A 24,574-nucleotide genomic window follows, 5' to 3' on the forward strand; every position below is an offset into this window, starting at 1 on the left:
AAGACAGTTTCAAGGGTAGGTAGGTTTGTAGGTTTGGTAATGAAAGATATTTAAAAATGTTGTATGAGAGGTTTAATTAGTTAAATTGTATGTGGAGAGGCAATTGCAAGTAACGTGGAAATACTCGGGAGCTCTTCGCAGGGATTGTATACAGCCAAGTGCTCAGTACAGATTTGATGATAAATGATAGCAGCATTTTCTGGACTGTTCATCCACAAGCATAACCCAATCATGTTTGCTGAGTAGCCTAATTATAAAGACCTAGATTTTCTAGTGGGCATATTATTATTATTATTATTTTAACCATTTATTTAAACAATATTTATTGAGTATTTACTGTGGCCAGGCTTTATTGATGTTACGGTGACAAGACAAATGAGGTCCTTGTACTCTTGGAGCTTGCATTCTTATGGGAGGAGGAGTAGTGGATAGACAGACAGATAGATACATAGATAGATAGACGGGTAGATAGACAGACAAGGAAATTTCGGAAACAAGTGCTGTGATGAAAATGTATAGGATCTACTTTAGGTAGAGTGACCAGGAACATCTCTCTGTAGACATGACAATTGAGCAGAGATCTGAGTGATGAAAAAAACCAGGCAGGTAGAAATCTGGAAATTGAACTTCTGGGCAGGGGAATCAATCATTGCGAAAGCTTTGAGTCCTTTTGGTGGAATCAGTTAATTGATACTATCATTCTATTAGTATGAATTGCACCAATAGCCATGTGTAAGTGCTGGAGTGCACCACCTCCAAAAATATCTTTGGAGCGTTGAACGGGAACTTTCAATTACGTTTTTTTCCTCAGGAATGTTGTGAACAGTTTCTGCTTTATGCCAGGCATTGCTTAGTAGAAAAGAAGGCTAAAATTTGGATAAAATTTGTTTACTGTTTCCCCACTGTCTAAAACAGTGCCAGACACATAAGTGCTCACAAAGTATTTATTGAACGAATGGATGAATAAACTTGGATTTATATCTGCTGTTTGCCAGCTGCGTAACCTTGGGCAAATTATTTAACATCTCGCATTACTTGAGCCTCAGTTTCTTCAACTGGCAAACGAGGAGGGGAGATAATTCCTTCCACCCCCTAGCATTATTGTGTGGGTTAAATGCGAATTTATGTGTAAAAAATCAATGGTAGTAGTTGAGTGGGAGTGGAGGAGAGCAAGGGAAAGGAACTGCAGTTTGTCAGCTGGAACTTTTAAAAACAGAAGAGAGGTGGGAAGTATACAAGAGATGAGACCGAAGAGGCAAGCTGGCTCCAATTTGGAAGGGCCTTGGGAACCCTGTTGAGGAGCAAGCCGTTTATCATGATTTCATTGGGAAGCCACTGAAGCATTTTAAACAGAGTAGTGACATTTTAGATTTACTTTTTTTTTTTTTTTTTTTTTGCAAGGAAGGAAGCTTCTCCCTGAGCTAACATCTGTCACCAATCTTCCTCTTTTGGCTTGAGGAAGACTCACCCTGAGCCAACATCTATGCCAATCTTCCTCTATTTTGTATGTGAGTTGCTGCCACAGCGTGGTTGATGAGCGGTGTATGTCTGCCTCCAGGATCCAAACCTGTGAACCCAGGCTGCCGAAGTGGAGCACGTCAAACCCAACCACTAAGCCACTGGGCCAGCCCCTAGATTTACATTTTTAAAGGTTACTCTGGCTGCAGACTGGAGGGTAATGATAAAAAGCTAGTTATCATCCCTGAGAAGGGTTGAAGTTTAGTGAACTGGGTATCTTCTGTTCTGCATATCCTTAGAAATGCAAATTAATTCTCTATCTCTCTATAAAAGAAAGGGAGCAAATAACAGTTCTGCTTTGATTACCTCATCAAGCCTAATTGGGACATCTCCAAGGAATATGTTGGCCATTTTAGAAGAAAGGGCCTTCATCAAAGATGTGGTCTGAAGGAGGAGGAGGAGGAGACATTTTCATAAGCCCTGGCACTGTGAGCATAAACGGGAAAGGGACAGATAAAGCCTTTTTACCATTTCATAGGACTAGTGCTTTGGTACTTTTAGGATTTTCCCAAAAGTCATTCGCAGTTAAAGCCTTAAAAAACAGAAAAATGTCTGTGCTTGTCTCTCATTGCAGAGAGGAATGGAGGACTGGGGAGATTGCTGGCTTTGAAGCTAGGCTTGGTAGCAGGGATGGAATGGGCAAGGCAGAAGAACTCCAAAGGTGGTGGTGAATGATGCTTGCCAGTGAAGAGGGACGGAAGGAAGCTTAACTGCAAAAAAAAAAGAAGAATGAACTGGTAGACATTTTGGACCTGAAAAGAAGCTTTGAGGCACAGCACTCTAAGGGGCTAAATGTAGTTTCCCTTAGTCACAGGAAAACAAAAACAAAAAACGGTTGTGGTTTTCCCAGTTAGGTCATAGTATGATGGTAGGTATCAGATCTTTGAATACTGAAATGGGAGTTCTACTTTCTATATCAGAATTGTCAGATTCCCCAGAATATATAACCCATGTATATTGTTGCAGGTTGCCATTCATCACCTAAATGGGAAGAGTCACTGATTTCAGAAATTTAATAAAAGAGCCTGGTACTAATGATGCCACAGGTGATGTTTTCAATTAGCAGTGTTTTAATGAGATTTGTAGGCTGGTAAGAGCTAATCCTGTAATGTAGGAAAAAAACTGAGAAAGCAGGCCTATATCTGGCAAATCTCCTGAGGTAGGGCTTTGCTGATTCAGATTTCTTTGATTAAACTTTTAATATCTTACAAGCCCTCTAGAAGTAAATTTGTATCTGACATTGGTCAGATACTTTTCAGCTTCCAAAATAAGTAGGGCTTGCAGACAGATTTGAAATTAGAAGTTTTTAGTGACTTTGTAAGCTACAGGAAAATAAAAAACACATTGCTTATGGAAGTAAATAAGTAGTAATTGGCAAATAATTCAGCAGAGTAGAAATGAGGGACATTCAAAGACTTGTGGGGGGAAGAAATGAGCATAATTTTTGGTAAACTTTGAGATGTACATAATGAATGGCAACTATTCAAACCTCTGGTCTCTCATAACTGTGCTGAAGAAATAGGATGGTTTATACTTGGAAGCAGCCAGCCCTGGTGGTCTAGTGGTTGAGATTCAGGGCTCTCACTGCTGTGGCCTGGGTTTGTTTCCCCAGTCAGAGAACCACACCCCCTGTCTGCTGGTTGTCATACTGTGGCAGCTGTGTGTTGCTGTGATGCTGAAAACTATGCCATTCACCCAAGGTAGACAGGTTACAGCGGAGCTTCCAGACTAGACAGACTAGGAAGAAGGACCTGGCTACTCACTTCTAAAAAACTGGCCCTGAAGACCCTACGAATAGCAACAGAGCATTGAGCCTTGTCTGATAACAGCACTGGAAGATGAGAGGATGGTGCAGGGACTGGGCAGGGTTCTACTCTGCTGTGCACAGTGTTACTAGGAGTCGGAATCCACTTGAGGGCACTAACAACAGCAGATACCTAGAAGCACTTCTTAAAGTGCTTAAGGAACATTAAGCCCAGTATTGAGATCTGGAAAAAAGTTCTAGAAACAGTCTTCCTAAAGAAAGACTGTCAGATGACCGATATCTCTATAAGGGCAGCATCAGCATAAGACCCAGATATGGGGTGTTTATCTACTGCTCACTTGTGTTTTGATGTCATACTCAACAGTCCATTCTATGTTCCAGGTTTGAAGCTGGAGGGGAGTAGAGTTAAGCTACTCAGGGCAGAGTTGTATAAAACACCTACTAGAAACATACTAGGCCCTTTCAAGTTACATTATTTTTACTATATATTCTTTTTTTTTTTTTTTTTTGGCGAGGAAGATCAGCCCTGAGCTAACATCTATGCCAATCCTCCTCTTTTTTTTTTTTTTTTTGCTGATGAAGACCGGCTCTCAGCTAACATCTATTGCCAATGCTCCTCCTTTTTTTTCACTTTTTCTCCCCAAAGCCCCAGTAGATAGTTGTATGTCATAGTTGCACATCCTTCTAGTTGCTGTATGTGCGACATGGCCTCAGCATGGCAGGAGAAGCCGTGCGTCGGTGCTCGCCCAGGATCCGAACCCGGGCCAACAGTAGCGGAGCGCGCGCACTTAACCGCTAGGCCACGGGGCCGGCCCCCTCACTATATATTCTTAAGTAACACATTTATGCTTCCTTGAGTATTAATAATTCTGTAAGGACAATGAACTAGAATGTAGGAAAACAATAGGTGTTTGTAGAATTATTTAGGATGATTTGTTGCTGTGCAGAGATAGAAATTTAGATGACAATGATGCTCTGCTCTATAAGGGGACCTTTTCTATAACTTGTTTATTGCTATATCCCTGCCACCTAAAATAGGGCCTGGAACATAGTAGGTGCTGAAAGACTATTTGCTGAATAAATGGGGGAAAAAATGGTTTTGAAGGGATTTACTGATCCAATGTCAAGCTGAGTGTTTTCCCCAGTAGTGGTGATAGATATGCATAGACCTGAGCAAACTCCCTTACCCTTAGACCTAATGCTTCAATATGGCTCACTGGGCACCTCTGGAAAATCAGGTCTTGGTATAGAAAGGTGGTCATCCTAGGTGACATAGAGATCAAACCCATTACCTTGGCTTATTAAAACACAGCACTGAGTAATTAAGGTCACCAGCCTCTCCCCACCAGTTCTGATTTAATTGGCATGCAATATGGCCTGGAAGGGATTTTTAAAAACTCACCAGGTGATTCTTAATATGCAGCCAAGGTTGAGAGCCACTGGTATTCCATACAGACCTGACTCCTTTAATTTAGTAATGCAGTCTACAAGTACAGCGGAAGATGACTTGAAAACTATTTTATTTCCAAATATTTTCTGACAATCCAAAGCAGGATTTGGATTGCAGTCTTTAAGACAGTCTTCAGTACGAATATGTTGGCTGTTAGATTTAGCAGCATTCTCTGTTGCTTTGCAATGGAGAGTGATGTGCTGTATGAGTTTCACAATGAGAGAGCCAAAAGGGACTCAATAAGGATGTGTTGAAGAGTCACTTTTCTGTTGAGTACCATCTGTGTTTACTCTCCGTGTGAGTCTCTGTGAGTATTTGTTTAATTATCTATCCCTCTTCTTAAGTAGCTGAATTATAGTCTGATCTGAAAGACTTGTCTTAATTGTGTTAGTGTTTTGAATACTGTACATAAACTGGATTTAATTTAGTGCAAAGTTCTAAGGGAAAGACTAGAGCACTGTTTGTCACATTGCAGGTTGTGGTCGTCAACATTTTAAAAATGAGGTCAAATACCGTACCACTTCTCCGGCCATGCTGAGGCTGCATCCCACATACAGCAACTGGAGGGATGTGCAACTATGACATACAACTATCTACTGGGGCTTTGGGGGAAAAAATAAATAAATAAAATTAAAAAAAAAAATGAGGTCAAATAGAAAATACCGAAGTTAATAAGTATTTTATGAAACTTGTTTCAGTTCTGTAGACACCCAAACATGTGTCTGTGTGTACTGGATCTTCATATAAAAATCACTGACTTAATATAAATGGTATTCAAAGAGGTTTGAAAGCCATAGGACTAGAGCATGTGAGCAGATGGAGGAAAAGAGGTGGTTTTCCTATCATTCCCTTAGTGGTGCCAGACTGATGATTACGCACATTTGTTTTCTCTCTCACATGTTTTTTTGTGTGTTTGTTTTTTACGCAGTTGCTTACTCTTTGGATCTGGCCATATTGTTCCGATTCTTTACTATTGTTTCTTTACCTGGAGAGTGAAAATAAGTATGTTTAATTGGCAATGTAGTTTTTATAGCATTAACTTGTTTTAAAAGGTAATATAAATAGAATGGAGTTGTCATACTGTATTCTGAGATGGTTATGTGCTTTGTTATTTATTTTTCCTTAAATACATAAGGAAATGGCTTTTGGAATGTACCCTTTTGTTTTTTCTGCGTGTGTGAGGTGTTTTGTTTGTTTTTTTAATAGAGCTATTTTAAGTAAGGATGATTTAATATCTTCCTTTACATATTTACCACAACTATTAAGTTTTATTGTAAAGAATTCTTTAGAAACATTGGAATAACAGCCTATTCTTCTATCTTATTACTTAACAAACCACCCCCAAAATGTAGTGGCTTGAAACAACAATTTATGACTTCTCATGAATCTATGGATTGATTGTGCAGATCTGCTTCATGTGGTGTCAGCTGAGGCTGCAGTCATCTGGGGCCCTGGGCTGGAACGTCCAGGATGGCTCACTCATGTGTCTAATGTTGGGCTCTGCAGGGACACTGGGATGGCTGGATCTCTCTCTCTCTCTGTCTCTCTTTCTATGTAACCTCAGGGCCTCTCCCTATATATGATGTAGCCACTCCATCTGGTCTCTCCAGCAGCGTAGCCAGACATTTTACCTGGCAGTTCAGGTTTCCCCAACACAAAAGTGAAAGCTAACAATCCTTCTTAAAGATTAGTCCCTAGGCCAGAACTGGCACACCGCTATTTCCTCCGCATTGTCTTTGTTAAAGCAAATTACCAGCCCAGATCCAAGGTGGAAGGAGGGCCACATAAGAGTGTGAATACCAAGAGACGTGGATCATTAGAGGCCATCTTTGGAGATTATCTACGAAAGGGATATTTAGCAACCTAGTTATGACATCTCATGCAATTTTTCTGGTATATAAAGCTTAAGGTTACATTTGGGTTATCAAGATTTTATTAATTTTCATTTTTTTTCCCAAGCTCTGTTTTGGCATTTGCCCTGTTACAGTTAGGTAGGAACTGTCTAGCAACTATTTAGCTATAACTTAGACATAAATGAAAAAGAACTTAGTAAAGTATAAGTTCGGGCCGGCCCTGTGGCTTAGTGGTTGAGTGCGCGCACTCCGCTGCTGGCGGCCCGGGTTCGGATCCCGGGCGCGCACCGACGCACCGCTTCTCTGGCCATGCTGAGGCCACATCCCACATACAGCAGCTGGAAGGATGTGCAGCTGTGACATGCAACTATCTACTGGGGCTTTGGGGGGAAAAAATAAATAAAAAAAATCTTTAAAAAAAAAAAAAGTATAAGTTGGTTAGGGAGGAATGAGCACAGAATGGGGAATAGATGATGTCATAATGAAACTTTAGGTTAAAAACATTAGTAGGAACTAAAAAGATATACCATTTATTGACTACTGATGAAACATGCAAGACCAAAGGAAAGAAAAAAAAAGAGGAAAGAAGGAAAAGAAAATTATTTTATCTTTAAAAATTGATATGTGGGTTTGGTACTTAGAATAGTCTGACACTAGTAGGTACTCAATTAATATTTGAATGAATGAATGAAGTTTTCTTTTTAAAAATTGAGTTATCAATACCTCAGGAAACTTGTATTCCACTTACTAGCCAGTTCGTACATAGTTTAGAAGAGTGTATTCTGAGAGCGTAGTTCATTAGAATCATCTTTGGTCAAGTGGATAAGATGTAGACTCCAAGAACTGAAAACTTTTTCATGTCTTGACTTTAATTGAGACTATCATTTTTAGGGATTGTCTGTGTTAGAAAAAACTACACTGATGAGTCTTCTGGATTTGGTATATAGAAGGGTTAGGATGCCTAGATGTTATCTGTGCCTTTGTTATGATATGTCTAGTCCTTGTTTTGTCATGGCAAATACACGAAGGTAGAAATAAAATTAAAAAAAAATATATAGACAGGTTTATAAGCCAGTTGGTCTAGCCAGTCTACAGGCTTTTATAGTTATCATTTGGCTGCTGCCTTCTATAGCAAATGCTATCGAAGAATATGTTTTGGACTACAACAGCAGTGAGCTAGTGATATTTCCTGTCTACTAGAGGGCACTATACACCTATTAGTATTTTCTAATGATACATGGGATCCTATCCCAAGGCAGCTTCTAAAACCAAAAAGGCTCAAAGCATTTAGTGCTTTTAGAGTAATAAAATCATAGAATTGATTTGGAGGACATTTTAAAGATGCCAACCTGTTCTACCCCGAACTGATTAATTGAATCTCTTTATAGAGTAGACTAAATAAGACTTCTTTGTTTCAGACAAACATCCTCACTTCCTTCACTTACTCTTCACATGACATGATGTTAGCTTCCCTCACTTATTCTTATCTCTTTCTTTAGATTTTTTTTTGTGTATGCATGTGGTAAGGAACATCAGCCCTGAGCTAACATCTATTGCCAATCCTCCTCTTTTTTCTGAGAAAGACTGGCCCTGGGCTAACATCTGTGCCCATCTTCCTCTACTTTATATGGGATGCCGCCACAGCATGGCTTGACCAGCGGTGCGTCGGTGCACCCCCGGGATCCAAACCTGCGAACCCTGGGCCACTGCAACGGAGCACGTGAACGTAACCACTGCGCCACCAGGCTGGCCCTCTTTCCTTAGATTTTTAAAGTCCGCTTTTTAAAGTTCTACGCTCAAAACTAAGCACAGTACTGTACTCAAATGTAGTCTGATTTGCATAGAGAAGAATGTCATTTCCCTCATCAGACTGTTTCATTAAAAACAGACATTAGTTCATTAAAAACAATGTCTGTTTTTAATGAAACCTGATGTCAGCATTTTTGGCAGCCGTACCACACCGTTTGTCTCATTGAAGTGGATTTTTTTTAAACCATAGTCTTTCTTGCATATGTTGGGCCATTTTGTTGTCATTTTACTTCTAAGTGCATGACTTTATATTTATCCTTATTAAATCTTGTCCTGTTAGATTTACCCTCCTGTTCCAGCCAATTAGAATTACTTTAAAAGTTGATTTTATTATATAGGATATTTGCTTTTCCATCCCGGATTCCTGTCGTTTGCATATTTGACCATCATCCTCTTCAGTGTCCTCATCCAAGTCATTAAAAAAAAATGTTGCAGAGGACAAGTTTCTCTGGGGTCCTGTGGCATGCCACTAAACCTTCTTGTAGACTTATCTGCACTCTTTAGGTACAGTTGTATAGTTATCTGTAAAGCCATTTAACTCTTACAAAATTCATATTTTTCACCTTGAACAGAGATATCAAGAGAAACTTTATTTTATGCATTGCTGAAATCCAGAAATATTTATGCTTACGGCATTCCCTGGTCAAACCACATAAAGACAGGAAAATGAATTAGTTTAGTTATGGCTCCTAGTGATCTTTGATGGCCTGCCTAAAGACTCATAAATTATTCTTTTACTAACCTGTTCTACAGTCTTGCCTGGACTTCATGTCAGGTCACTCAGGTGTAAGGTATGGAGAATATACTCTCTCCTCATTTTGACAATTGCTGCTACAGACATAAAAAGCTAATGTGATATTTGGCATTATCAGAATCATGAGATTGTTTGAGTTTACAGAGTGTCACTCATGTATCTCTTCTGCACATTCTTTAATTCTCCTGCTATATAATTTCATCCAGGTATTTAATTTCATTCCAGGCTCCTTTTTTTGAGGAAGATTGGCCCTGAGCTAACATCTGTTGCCAATCTTCCTCTTTTCTTCTTTTTTCTCCCCAAAGCCCCAGTACATAGTTGCATATCCTAGTTGTAGGGCCTTCTAGTTCTTCTATGTGGGATGCCACCTCAGCATGGCTTGATGAGCGGTGAGTAGGTCCGTGCCCAGGATCCGAAGTAGTGAGAAGCGGACGCACGAATTTAACCGCTATGCCACTGGGCCGGCCCCCAGGCAGTTTTTGATGGTCTCCTTATTTATCTTTTCATTAATCTACTTTTCCAATATTTGGTCATCTCTTTCTACTTTCAAGATGGTTTTTCTTTACAGAAAAGATAGAAGAGAAACAGGAGTTGAGATTTTCTTCTGTCTCTGCTTTATATTAATTAGTAATGTGCCATTTACATCACAGAGTGGGCCTGTGCCTTCCTTACCTTTTTTGCAAGTCTCAGCACATTGTGGGCTTCAGCTCAAGCTTGCTTCTTATTTACTGTATCAGTGCCACTTTTTTTTTCTTTTTTCTTTTTCTTCTTCTTTTTTTGTGAGGAAGATCAGCCCTGAGCTAACATGCGATGCCAATCCTCCTCTTTTTGCTGAGGAAGACTGGCCCTGGGCTAACATCCGTGCCCATCTTCCTCTACTTTATATGGGACGCCGCCACAACATGGTTGACAAGCAGTGCGTTGGTGCCCGCCTGGGATCCGAACCTGCGAAGCGGAGCACATGCACTTAACCGCTGTGCCACCGGGCAGCCCCTGCCACTTTTTTTTTAATAGTTTCTTTCCTTTTATATATATTTTTCTTGTGCATGTCCTTCTAATTCTGAGTTGATTGGTGAGCTTTCTGTCTAGTCTCTTTAGGTACCTCCTCTCTTTTTTCCCTCTATCTCAGATAATGTGAGATTGGCAGAATTTCATTTTTGAGAACCTCAATCCTGTTGTCTTCCCTTTTAGCATCTTAGACCATGGGCTTGGGTCCTGTCTTCTTCGCTGTTTGAAGCCTGCTCTCTAAGAGTCTAGGAGTCACGTCTAGCTGTGTTCTTTGTTCTTCTTCAGGAGTTATGTCTGGCTGTGTTCTTTGTTCTTCTCCCTGCCTATCTGGCTTAGTTGCTTTCTTTTGAGGTTCCCACTACTTCCTCTTTTCTGATCAGTTTCTTTTTATTGGTCAAATTAGGTTCAGAATAGTAATTCCACTCATTTCTTCTGCCTTCTGGGTGATAGAATAATTAGCAAGGCAAAGTTTTTATTATATATGCTGCTTTTTAGTAGAGTGAGATTTTTCACTAGATGTTCAGGTAGCACAAATCTTTTGTCACTTTGTGACAGAGGGCTCTTACCAAGAAAGTAAGCTAATTGCACCATTACTCGGTAGTCAGGGCATCTCACTGGCTTCATATTAGAACTTGCAGGGCCATCTCTTCTTGCCAGGTCTCCTCCCTGATCTACCCTTCTATCCTTCCCACAAATCCAAGGAAATTAGTCTACTTTCCTCTCCTTTTTAAGATGTTATGACCAGTTATTTACTGGATACTTTTTGCCTTTGAAGCAGACCTCAAAGGAGGGTGTACTCTCTTCAGTTCTTGCTCTTTTATGCTGTAACTAACATAGGGATATTGACTTGTTTTGTTTCAAATGTTTTATTTTCATCATGGTGGAGTCCAAATGAGGATTATAATTAGGGAAATTAGAAGTTCGTGATATGTTATTATCTCAAGTTAGTTTCTAATTTCCTTAGATGCTATGGACACCTGTCTGCTTGCCTTTCTTACTCAAGGTAGAGCTCATCAAATCTCTCCCTCTCTATGTTCCAGGCTCTCACTAGAGGAGGGCATTCAACAGCTGGTAGGCCTGAAGGAGAAGGCTAAACAATAGCTGTTAATTCACAGAGACCATTCGGAAGCTGTCTTATCTCAGAAGAGTAATTTATACCTCAGGGGACCATGAAGCAGCTCTTCATGGAATCCCAGTTACATACAGGAAAGATCCCTCCTGATACTGCTTCTGTTCCTCTGTTCCTTCCACTCAGATGCTTTCTGCTATGCCTCCACTCTCAGGTGTGGATTTCCACTTAGCGGTGCACATTTTTAACATATACTTAATTTGTCTGTTTAACAGGTATGATTTCTATATCCTTATATTTAATCAGAGATACTATGAGATGTTGAGAATTCCAAAATGATCACAGTGTATTAGGGTTGAGTATTCCGGAGAATGCAAACAAACAAAAATATAAATTATACCAACAAATATTTACTAAGCACATAAAAGAGAAGTTATTCCTTCGAATAGCTTATGTTTCATTGGAATGAATTAAATACATGAAGCAATCAGAGAATATAGTAAAATGCTAAATTATACGTTGGTAGCAACTACTTAGAGTCTGCCAGAGTAGGTTTTCCTAATCTATACTCAGCTTGCCTCTGAGAAAGAGCAGACTTCTGTATCTCCAAATTTGTTTCTTGCTGAATCTGTTTGTCATTGTTTTGCTATAAGCAGGGCCCAGAGCTGTATTCACCAGTGACCTTTAGCTTCTGTCTCTAGGAGTATGGGACTGAATGGTACTCTTGCTCCCACAGCAGGGCAAAAGAAATGCAGTGTTGCAAGAACATGAGTAATTCAAATATATGTGAGGTTTTTAGACTTAAAATCTCAGATGAGAAAATATAGTTTTGTGTATTTGGTTTGGCTGTACTGAGTTAATTTTAGGGATGACTTTTAGAATCAATTTTAGAATTCCAGCCTCAAATGACAGTCCTTTGCTTAGTCATGAGGGGTTAGGTGTAATGCCACGTTATGTTGAGAAGACTAGGAACTGTTGCCATATATTACCCTCACCAGGCACTGACATTTGAGAAGAAAAAAAACAATCCTGCATTTGTAAAGGTTGAGCTGTTGCTATGTTGCAAAATCCGATTTGCCTTGATTCCTGGTAATCTTCACTAATCTTTCAAGGAATCATCAGATGTGATGTATTTGAGAATGATATGGCAACGAAGTCTCCCAAAGGCTAACATGTTTCTTAAGTTTTGTAGAGTGTTACTTTATTTTTGATACTATTTGCTGTGGGAGAGATGGTAGTTTCCTGATTTTGAGAAGTGGAAGCACTGAGACAGAGAACTTTTCTAGAAAACCCCGTGTTTCTACAGTTTCATATAATCTCAAGGGAACAATAGTATGTTTCCCCTGACAAATTAATATGGACAGAAAGAAGGATTCCCCACCTTTTGCACTCTTAACCCCACCCATATGAGCAAAGCACACACTCCTCCAGGCCTAAGGAAGAGGAAAGCACTCTTTGTTTTTCTGGCCTTTGAAATATTTTTTAGCAAAAAGAAACTTGTGTTTCATAAAAACTGGTTTGCATCTCAGCTGCCTGGATTCAATTAATAACATATAACCTTGCTATTTAGACATCAGCAGAAAGAGAAATTTCTTTCTTTTCTTTCTCTCTCCCCCACTCTTTTTTTTTTTTTTTTTAGCATTCATGCCATTAGATTTTTATTATTTCTATGTGGATTATTAGGCCAATGATCAGAACATTTGTTTCTTGTATTGTTTTCCAATAAAAATTTATAAAATGTTGCCTGTAAGATTCACACAAGTGCAATCATTTTTCTCTCAATGGTTTTTTTTTTCCTGAATGTAATGACCCTATAATCTAATATTTGGGGAGAGTGTTTGTATCCTGCTGAGGGATATAAGTGTGTATAAGGAATTGCTTTTCTTTTTTTTTTTTTTTTTATAATTTTTATTTATTTATTTTTCCCCCAAAGCCTCAGTAGATAGTTGTATGTCATGGCTGCACATCCTTCTAGTTGCTGTATGTGGGACGCGGCCTCAGCATGGCCGGAGAAGCGGTGCGTTGGTGTGCGCCCGGGATCCAAACCCAGGCCGCCAGTAGCGGAGCGCGAGCACTTAACCGCTAAGCCACGGGGCCGGCCCAGGAATTGCTTTTCATCTGTGGATAGTAAAATGGATTTTGGTCTCTTTATTTTATATTGTAATTATAATTTTTAAATTATAGGTAAAGGTTTGAGTGTATTTCATTTTGAATGTGGGGAATATTGACAAGAATCTCTAGATCCCTAACCTCTAACTTTTGGGGGAAATTTCAATTGTTTATTTTATTTCATGTATCTATTGCTTTTCTTTTCTGCCTGGAAGTACTTTGTGGCCTATACGTATTTTTTCTATTTTAAAAAAATTTTTTGTCATAGAAAATTTCAAACATATATAAACAGAATAGTGTAAAGAACTGCTTTGTACCTATCCCCAAGCTTTAAAAATTACAACATGCTGCTACTGTTTTATCATTTAGACCATTTACCGTCCTCCACTCAATAATTTCTTTTTTTTAAGGTAAAATTTATGTATGTTGAAATGCACAAATTTCAGCTGTACAGTTATGACCATGTAACCCACACAGCTAACATAGTGTAGAACATTTTTATCTCCCTAGAAAGTTCCCTTGTAGACCTTCCAAGTCAATCCCTGCCCTGCCAGGAAACTGCTCTTCTCCTTAACTGTGCCTGTTTTAGAACATTGTATAAGTGGAATCATAGATTATATATTCTGTTCGTCTAGCTTCTTTTGTTCAGTGTCATGTCTGTGAGATTCATCCATGTTGTTGCATTTCTTTGTTTTGCCAAGTAGTTTTCCATTGTATGAATCTACCACAGGTTGTGCATCTGTTGTCTTAATTATGAACATTTGGATTCTTTCCAGTTTTTTAATTTATGCTGTGAACATTCATGTACATGTCTTTGGGTGGACTTATACTTTCATTTCTCTTGGATAAATACCTATGAGTGGAATTGCTGGATCAAAGGGCAGATGTATATTTACTTTCATAAGAAAACTGCCAACCCTTTTTCTAAAGTGGTTGTATCATTTTACATTCCTACTGGCAAAGGATGAGAGTTCTGATTGTTCTACATCCTTGCCAACATTTGGGTTGTCATTCTTTTTTTTAATTTTAGCTGTTCTAGTGAGTGCATATACATATTCTTTAAAGTAAATTAAAATACATTTTATTTTGAGAATTTTGTGGTGTGTCTTGAGATAATTGGAAATACTCTTTAATTTGGTACATCTCTTAAGATCTTTTTAAAGCTTGGTCTGGGGTGAATGCTGATCATGACAGTAGATCTCCAAGGCCCAGGATATTCTTCCTCACTAATCTATGGCTAGAATTTATGAGGGAAAATTATTGCTAATCCTTTACATCTGTTTTAGCCCCTATGGTTTCCAAAATATTTTGTCGTATATTTATTCTTGACAGCAAATGTGGTTCCCATTTTATAGATGAAGGAATGATGACTCAAGAGAGCTTGCCTAAGATTTGCCTATGGTTTTAGGGACTAAAACCCAGGACTTCTAACCTAGTCCAGTATAGTAGTCCTTCCTTATCCATGGGGGATACGTTCCAAGACTCCCAGTGGATACCTGAAACCACAGATAGTACTGAACACAATATATACTGTTTTTATCTATACATACATACCTCTGATAAAGTTTAATTTATAAATTAGACACTGTAAGAGATTAACAACAACAGTTTCTCTTTGGCATCTCTGAATTGCCAGCATCACTACTCTTGTGCTTTGGGGCCATTATTAAATAAACTGAGGGTTACTTGAACACAAGCACTGCGATACCGTGATAGTCAATCTGATAACCTAGACCGCTACTAAGTGACTAATGGGTGGGTAACTATACAGTGTAGTTATGCTTGACAAAAGGATGATTCACCTCCAGGGCGGGAAGGAGCAGGAAAGTGCAAGATTTCATCGTGCTGTTCAGAATGGTGCACAATTTAAAACTTATGAATTATTTCTGGAATTTTCCATGTAATAATTTTGGACTGCAGTTTACCGTGGGTAACTGAGACCACAGAAAGCGAAACCATGGATAAGGGGGCACTGCTGTACTCTTCCACTAGAACTTTGGAATGAGTAACGTACTAGAATTCATTGGATGTGTATCTTTGGTTTGCAAGTTTAGATACACTGATAGAAGCTTTTTCTTGGAGGAGGTGGCTGGTAGTGATATCTCAATATTAGTTGTATTCCACAGAATGTAAGCTGACCTTGAAATATATTCTTGTCATTGATGTGTTCTTTTCATGTAGCTTCTAGGAATTTTGACTCGTGTTTTGGTCCTTAGATCAGGTGATGTGGTTATAAAGATACTGTAGTTCGTGCCTTTCTGAGTCTGCTTTTCTCAGATACGTTTCTGAGTGTCTTAAATTGACATTTTGGAACTCTGCATACAGTTTTTAGAGCCCTTTTAGGAACCCCAGTTTATAATTCCTAGAAATGTTCTCTTTGGACACTTAGGTAGTTTTAGCAGTAAATATCTGTCATTGCCCACATTGTTGTGGTCAGGGGGACATCACAGCAGGTAATCTGAACTGAATGGTTCAGATGAAACTCCACCAAAGTGAGTAATGTTTATGATTTCCCAAAGCAAATTGCTGTTAAATTGTTTCAACCATAAGTCTTCTCTTGCACCATTGTCAGATGTTAACGTAAGTCATTTGTTTCTTTTATTTCAGTGATGTCCTCGCATTACCCATTTTTAAGCAAGAAGAGTCAAGTTTGCCTCCTGATAATGAGAATAAAATATTACCTTTCCAATATGTGCTTTGTGCTGCCACCTCTCCAGCAGTGAAACTCCATGATGAAACCCTGACATATCTCAATCAAGGTTAGATGCATCCTTATTTGTTAGTATTATTGCAGACTTGCTGGATTCATCATATTTTATTAGGTACACTTACATGTAAAAAGTATATCTTTCTAGTGTGACCTGTCACAGTCAAAGCCTTACTTCAGAGATTTGAGTTTAATGTCATATTTGATGTATATATTACTGGCTTCTTTTGTCTATCTGCCCATTATTAGTTCCCATCTCCCTCTTTCTTTCTAATCCATGTTGCCTGGACATGGATTACTGGATATTGGTTACTGTCTGAGAAGTATTACCCTACCCAGCTCTATTATTTGCCAATTTTGTGGTCTTAGACAAGTTACTTATATTCTTTAAGTTTCAATTAAAATGGGATTGATAATACCTTAGAGAATTATATCAATTAAATGATATAATGTATGGGGCCAGCCTGGTGGCGTAGTGGTTAAGTTTGTGCATTCTGCTTCGGCGGCCTGGGGTTTGCCAGTTCAGATCCTGGGCATGGACCTGCTCACCACTCATCAAGCCATGCTGAGGCAGCGTCCCACATAGAAGAACTAGAAGGATCTACAACGAGGACATACAACTATGTACTGGGGCGTTAGGGAGAAAAAAGAAAAAGAGGAAGATAGGCAACAGATGTTAGCTCACGGCCAATCTTCCTCAAAAAAAAAAAAACATATGTATGAAATTAGTTGTTGTTACTAATAATATTATACTCTTGTATAGTCAACCAACTGAATTCTTTCTGAATCTTGCAAAAGTTAATTTGTGATGAATGTAATATGTAATTACTTTTTCTTCTAGGGCAGTCTTATGAAATCCGAATGCTAGACAATAGGAAACTTGGAGAACTTCCAGAAATTAATGGCAAATTGGTGAAGGTAAAAGAAAATGAATAAATCATTCTTTTGCACATATCTTTTTACTGACCCTTTTTGGATAATATTCTTTTGCCTCCATAAAGGGCTTGGTGGTATGTCTTCCTGGCCACAATTTGCTGGCAGAGTGGTAAACTCATGTGTTATTTCTTTAGGGTCATAGTGTGCCCCCCTTTTCACATGGATTTTCCAGAGCTGCAGAAACAGAAGGCTTACCACTTCATGTCAGGGTAGTCTCCTGGCTCAGTGAAGTTCTTTTCGGGTGGAATAAAGTAATCTCCTTGAGATCTTTAGAGATGCTCCAGTGTCTCTTTGGATTCTTACTCTAGAAGCAATGACAACAGAAGTGACTGTTGATGAATAGCAGTTTTCTTAGTCTAGACTGACATTAATGACTTTAAGACTTCACAGCACAATTGGGACAGAGGAGTTTGGCCAGTGCTGTAAAAGGTGGTGAGAGGGATATTAATAGGCACCTCCACAAAGTAAAAGTAACAAAAGGAGAGTTGATGAAACAGCCCCTACCTCCCCTTGGTGTTTACAGATTGTATCGTGGGTTAGCAAGCAGGGGACTTGGTGAGTTTTTCATATACATCTGAAGAGCTGAGCTGGACATTACTTGGTAACTAACAGTAGAGGCATGTAGAAATGCTTCTGACGGGAGTCCTTTATGCCTAGCTACCATTAGGACTGATGTGTAAGCCAAGTTTTAAATAAGGTACCAGTTAACTATAACGATTATGTCTGAGCAATTATCAAATTTACCCTGAAATAGAGCTTGGTATGGTATGGGTTTTATTTATTTATTTATTTTTATTTTTAGTCTTTTTTTTTTTTTTTTTTTTGTGAGGAAGATTAGCCCTGAGCTAACATCCAATGCCAATCCTCCTCCTTTTTCTGAGGAAGATTGGCCCTGGGCTAACATCCGTGCCCATCTTCCTGTACTTTATATGGGACGCCGCCACAGCATGGCTTGACAAGCGGTGGGTCGATGTGCGCCCGGGATCCGAACCTGCGAACTGATGTGGCGTGCGCGCACTTAACTGCTACGCCACCGAGCCCGCCCCCATGATATGGGTTTTAGAGTGAACAGGTCTTAAGAAAAATAATTTTAGAATTATTATAATAATTTATTTTAATATTATAATTATATTTATATTTAATTTATATTATATAGGTTTATAATTATAATTATATATAATATATGTTATATTATAATTATTATAATAATTCTAGAAAACACATGGGGGTGACCCCTGCTAGTTTTCCTTTGTTGGCACTGATTTTTAAGGGATCTTGTTATCATTTGATTTTGTTGCTTTCTTTTAGAGTATATTCCGTGTAGTGTTCCATGACAGACGGCTACAATACACTGAACATCAGCAGCTGGAGGGCTGGAGGTGGAACCGACCTGGAGACAGAATTCTTGACATAGGTGAGTTAAGAGAATCTATTGCCCAGGAAATGCCTGTAACTATGGACTGAGAGTTGGTTTTCTTTACTTGATATTTACCTTAATTCAGAATGCTTCAGGGGCTCAATTAGCATGAACCTGGCAGTGGTTATTGACTAAACATAAAAAATTACCTGTATGATGATAAAATTGAAGTTGGAAGTGTAGGCACTTCAGTTCCATAACATTGCATCTATTACTTCAGAGTGATTTTTTTGTTTGTTTTTTTAATTTAGTTGTAAAACATGCATAACATAAAATTTGGCATTTTAACCATTTTTATTTATTTTTTTTTGTGAGGAAGATCAGCCCTGAGCTAAGATCCGTGCCAAGCCTCCTCTTTTTGCTGAGGAAGACCGGCTCTGAGCTAACATCTATTGCCAATCCTCCTCCTTTCTTTTTCCCCAAAGCCCTAGGAGATAGTTGTATGTCATAGTTGCACATCCTTCTAGTTGCTTGGGATGCGGCCTGGGCATGGCCGGAGAAGCGGTGTGTTGGTGCACGCCTGGGATCCGAACCTGGGCCACCAGTAGCGGAGCGCGCGCACTTAACCGCTAAGCCACAGGGCTGGCCCTTAACCATTTTTAAATATATGGTTCAGTGGCGTTAAATACATTCACATTGTTGTCATCATCGTCACCACCATTACCACCATCCATCTCCAGAACCTTTTTCATGTTGCAAAACTGAAACTCTGTTCCCATTAAACAGTAACTCCCCATTCCCTCCTCTTCCCAGCCCCTGGTAACCACCATTCTTCTTTTTGTCTGTATAAATTTGACTACTCTAGGTACCTCATACAAGTGAAATCATACAGTATTTGTCTTTTTGGATTGGCTTATTTCACTTAGCATAATCCTCAAGATTCATCCATGTAGTAGCATGTGTCAGAATTTCCTTCCTTTTTTTTTTTTTTCTTTTTTTTTTTTTGTGAGGAAGATCAGCCCTGAGCTAACATCCATGCTAATCCTCCTCTTTTTGCCGAGGAAGACCGGCTCTGGGCTAACATCTATTGCCAATCCTCCTCCTTTTTTTTTTTTAGTTAGTAGATAGTTGTATGTCACAGTTGCACATCATTGTAGTTGCTGTATGTGGGATGCGGCCTCAGCATGGCCAGAGAAGCGGTGCGTCGGTGCGCGCCCGGGATCCTAACCCGGGCCGCCATTAGCGGAGCGTGCGCGCTTAACTGCTAAGCCAGGGGCCGGCCCAGAATTTCCTTCCTTTTTAAGGCTGAATATTATTCCATTATATATAGTCCATTTTATATATATAAATATATGTATTTATTTTATATGTATATTATATAGATACACACACCACATTTTGTTTATGAAGTGTCCCTCAGTGGACACTTGGATTGATTCTACCTTTTGGCTATTGTGAATAATGCTGCTATGAACGTGAGTGTACAAATATTTATTTGAGTCTCTGTTTTCAGTTCTTTTGAGTATATACCCAGAAGTGTAATTGCTAGATCATACAGTAATTTTATTTTGAGGAACTATCATACTGTTTTCCACAGTGGCTGTACATTTTACATTTTCATCAGAAGTGCACAAGGGTTCTAATTACTCTCCTCCTTGCCAATACTTATTTTTGATTTTTTTTGATAGTAGCCACCCTAATGGATGTGAAGTGGTATCTCATTGTGGTTTTGATTTACATTTCTCTAATGACTATGATGTTGGGTATCTTTTCATGTGCTTATTGGTCATTTGTATATCTTCTTTGGAGAAAGGTGTATTCAAGTCCTTTGCCCATTTTTGAATCTGTTTGTTTGTTTTTTGTTGTTGTTGTTGAGTTGTAAGAGTTCTTTCTAGATTCTGGACATTAACCCCATATCAGATATATGATTTGCAATATCATCTCCCATTCTGTGTGGGTTGTCTTTTTGATAGTATTGGTAGTGTCTTTTGATGCACAAAAGTTTTAATTTTTAATTTTTTAATTTTTATTTTTTGCTGAGGAAGATTTGCCCTGAGCTAACATCTGTGCCAATCTTCCTCTGTTTTTGTATGTGAGTCACCACCACAGCATGGCCACTGACAGATGGTGTAGGTCTGCACCCAGGAACCAAACTCTGGGCCACCGAAGCAGAGTGTGCCGAACTTATCCACTAGGCCACGGGACTGGCCCCAGAAGTTTTAAATTTTGATGTAGTCCAATTTATTTATTTTTTTATTTCCTGTGCTTTTGGTATCACATCTAAGAAATCATGGCAGAATCCACTGTCATGAAGCTTTTCCTGGTATATTTTCTTCTAAGAGTTTTATAGTTTTAAGTCTTACGTTTAGGTTTTTGATCCATTTTTTAGTTAATTTTTGTATATGGTGTAAAGTAAGGCTCCAACTTCATTCCTTGCATGTGGACATCCAGTTACTATTTGTTGAAAAGACTATTCTTTCCCCATTGAATGCTCTTGGCATCCTTGTCGAAAATCATTTGATCATATATGTGAGAGTTTATTTCTGGGTTCTCTATTCTGTCTATTCACACATTTGTCTGTAAGTCTATCTTTAAACACACTGTTTTGATAACTTTAACTTTTGCAATCAGAAAGTATGAGACCTCCAACTTTGTTATTTTTCAAGATTGTTTTGGCTAGTCAGAGTGTGATATTTTGTTTTGAGTAGTATGTAAAAGGGGCCAGGTTTTTTCCCCAAATGCTGCACATTCTTTTATTTTACTAATACCTGAGAGCCAGGTTAGTGGTTTGTTTTACCTAAAGTTAGAGACCTGGGATTAGAATCTATGTCTCTGTGTTTGCAGGTCAGGTTTTTTGTCTACTACTTTGCTACACAGAATAGAATTTGTTTTTCTTTCTTTTTTTTTTTAATAATTTTATTTATTTTTTTCCCCCGAAGCCACAGTAGATAGTTGTATGTCATAGCTGCACATCCTTCTAGTTGCTGTACGTGGGACGCGGCCTCAGCATGGCCGGAGAAGCGGTGCGTCGGTGCGCGCCCGGCATCCGAACCCGGGCCGCCAGCAGCGGAGCGCGTGCACTTAACTGCTAAGCCACAGGGCCGGCCCAGAATTTGTTTTTCTTAAATCACAGGACATAAAGGAAGGATCTTTACAAACACACATGCAGTCTCTCTTCATGAATGTACTTTTAATCTTGGCATCTGTGTCTTTGATCTCTTACTGATTATTATCTCCTATTGGTAAATATAGTTGTTAAACAAATCTAAGTACTACTAGTTTTAGCTGAGAAAACACTGGTTCTCATATAGGTATCCTGATGTCCATTTGATGAACTGACTTTAAGATGAATTCAAACAGCTAACACTGTGGAGTGGGATCCACTTAATGTTTTCTTGTTTGAATCATTGATACTAAAACAGTAGTATAGGTATAGCACAGTTATGGTAATAAATATCAGCCTGGCCTTATCTCCCTAGTCTGAATAATAATAGAAGTCAGAAAATGATATTTGAGTATATGACATGTGGAATGGAAAGCAAAGTTCTACTAAAGCCCATTCATTTTTGCTTCCTTCTTGAGTATGAGATTTGTCACTCTGTGTAATAGGATTATTTGATGACTTCATAAATCAGCATCAATCTTTACATTAAAATTTTCCCACTTCTACTATTGTGATACAGTGCTTTCTGCCTTTATTCAGATGCTCAGCTTTATCCTTCTGTAGCAGTCCTCTTAGTGTACTGCTAGCAGGAACACTAATCTTAAAACTGTAAGTGAAGCAGATTATAAATTACAATTTTCATGACACTAGAGCTAGACTAAGTGTAGACTAAATCTATCTTTAAGTGGAATTTTGGCAAATTAAAACAAACTGCTTTCAAATTGTCTTATTTTAAAAACTTTTTTTAGTGGAAAAAAGATACTCAAAAGGAAAGTCCCTAGGTCAATTTTAGCTCTATAATCACACCCTTTTTATTGGCAAAAAGAGGGTTAGGATACACAAAAATCCTGGTAATTAGGGACTGATAATGTAAGAATCAGTGCTTTCTCATTTAAACCCAGTAGCACTCAGAATTGTTCAATGATTACCATTTGTTTCTCAGATATCCCAATGTCTGTGGGTATAATCGATCCTAGGGCTAATCCAACCCAACTCAATACAGTGGAGTTCCTGTGGGACCCTGCAAAGAGGACATCGGTGTTTATTCAGGTAAGGCATTGCAGAGGGGGTTCTAGTTATGAAGAACATCTCTTACTACCACTTTATTTCTTTTTTATATGTTTTGTGTGTGTGTGTGTGTGAGGGAGATTAGCCCTGAGCTAAAATATGTTGCCAGTCCTCCTCTGCTGAGGAAGATTGGCCCTGGGCTAACATCCGTGCCCATTTTTCTCTACTTTATATGGGACGCCATCACAGCATGGCTTCACAAGAGGTGCATAGGTCCGCGCCTGAGATCTGAACCTGTGAACCCCGGGCCGCCGAAGCAGAGCACGCGAACTTAACCACTGTGCCACCAGGCCGGCCCCCTATTTATTTCTTCAAGGATAAAACATGTTGAATTTAAAATCTTTACAGGGTTCCAGCCTGACTATCAAGTGCAGACCCCTTAACACGTGTCTGAGAGCAATGAGGAGTTTCTGAATTGCTTTTCTCATTTCTCCAATTTATTTATTTGTTTCTCTCAAAAATGCTTGCTAGTGGCTGCACAATATTTTATTCTTTGAATGTATCATAATTTAACGTAACAATTTTTTAGCGTTTAGATTGTCCTAATTTTTCACTATTATCCATAAAGTTATTTTGAACATCCTTATACTTAAAATTTGATTTGCATATCTGGTTATATCCTTTGGGTAGCTTCCTTGAAAATTCCTGTTTGTCATAATGATAGCTAATAGTTTATTGAGTACTTCTGATGAGATAGTCACTGTATTGAGTAAACATGATTTTATACATGATTTGTATAATGTGTACATAATTTTATTTAAGACTTTCAACAATAATCTTGTAGCGTAGGAATAGTCCTTGAGGCTTAGAGAAGTTAATAACATACCCAAACTAGTATGTGGTTGATCCAGGTTCCACTACTAAGATTCACCAACGTCTCAGACTTTATGCAGTAGCCAAGCGAACCTTTTTCCCCCCAGTGCCTGTGAGCTTTTGTATTTATTAATTTTCCAGCATGGTTGGTGCCTCTGCTTTCTAAAATCTACTTTAAAATCCAGGAAACAGAAATCATTTCTCTTTTATGTTAACTCTATATTCTCTGAAGCAGTAAATGGATTTAGAGCCTCACAGTATCTTTTGTTAGCATGAGATCTCTACGTTTATTTTGTTTACATTTGTAAAGCATTTAAGTTTTCCTCATTTCCTCCATTAGAGTGTAAATTCTTCAAGATAAAAAAGAGAGGAAAACTTCTTTTGTAGACATTCATAATGCTTTTTAAAGGTTTTTGCTGTTAGTAGTTGGTCAAAAATGTTGCTGACTGCTTGGCCATGTAGCAGTACTCAAACCCGGATGCTGTGTTCTTTTCAGGTGCACTGTATTAGCACAGAGTTCACTATGAGGAAACATGGCGGAGAAAAGGGAGTGCCCTTCCGAGTACAGATTGATACCTTCAAGGAGAATGAGAACGGGGAATATACTGAGCACTTACACTCAGCTAGCTGCCAGATCAAAGTCTTCAAGGTATTCCTGGGCAGTGTGTTGGTCCTTGGAATTTTTGTCTTCATCTTTCGATTTTAACATTATTCACTAAGTCAGGAGGTCACCTTGTCTTTTTTCAAAAACTGTGAAGACTCAGTCTAAGCTAGAGTCACTGAAATAATTACTGAGATGTCTGGTAAAGAAATTTAAACAGGGATGGGTGTGGGAGAAGGGAGTGAGAAGCAAAAACATTGATTTTCATAGAAAGCTCTTAAAGCCTGTCTAAGTTATAAGCTCTTGTAAAAGCTCACAAAAATTAAGAAAAGTTGAACATTTTGGTTACATTTGTACTTGATTTTCATTCCTTATTTTGGTCTTTATTTTTATCACATGGATAAATGTGTTCTCTTTGCAAAAGATTCATTAATACAGAAGTATTCAGAGCACGACACTGAAGCCCCCTTTGCCACTCTTACCCTGATTCCCCAGCCTCTCCCCAGAGGTAACCACTGCCATAATTTAGTATATATCCTTCTAGTCCCCTTCTGTGCTGTTATATACACATGTTCATAGGTGTATGCATATTTT

The 24,574-nt window shown here is 38.7% G+C and overlaps 1 protein-coding gene across 8 annotated transcripts in view; it reads left to right on the forward strand.

The window, feature by feature from the left end:
• The window catches only part of TFCP2 (transcription factor CP2), a 56,988-nt gene that overhangs the window by 17,449 nt on the left and 14,965 nt on the right, over window positions 1-24,574 (forward strand). For all 8 annotated transcript variants that reach the window (XM_087442397.1, XM_087442398.1, XM_014786464.2 and 5 more), the window contains 5 exons: window positions 15,943-16,094; window positions 16,884-16,960; window positions 18,287-18,392; window positions 22,442-22,548; window positions 23,876-24,028. In XM_087442397.1, coding sequence (XP_087298523.1) covers window positions 15,943-16,094; window positions 16,884-16,960; window positions 18,287-18,392; window positions 22,442-22,548; window positions 23,876-24,028 — 595 coding nt within the window. The remainder of the gene's footprint in view (window positions 1-15,942; window positions 16,095-16,883; window positions 16,961-18,286; window positions 18,393-22,441; window positions 22,549-23,875; window positions 24,029-24,574) is intronic.

Source organism: Ceratotherium simum, chromosome 17 (assembly GCF_057802395.1).
Source record: "Ceratotherium simum simum isolate JZ-2026a chromosome 17, ASM5780239v1, whole genome shotgun sequence".
NCBI classification, from domain to species: domain Eukaryota; kingdom Metazoa; phylum Chordata; class Mammalia; order Perissodactyla; family Rhinocerotidae; genus Ceratotherium; species Ceratotherium simum.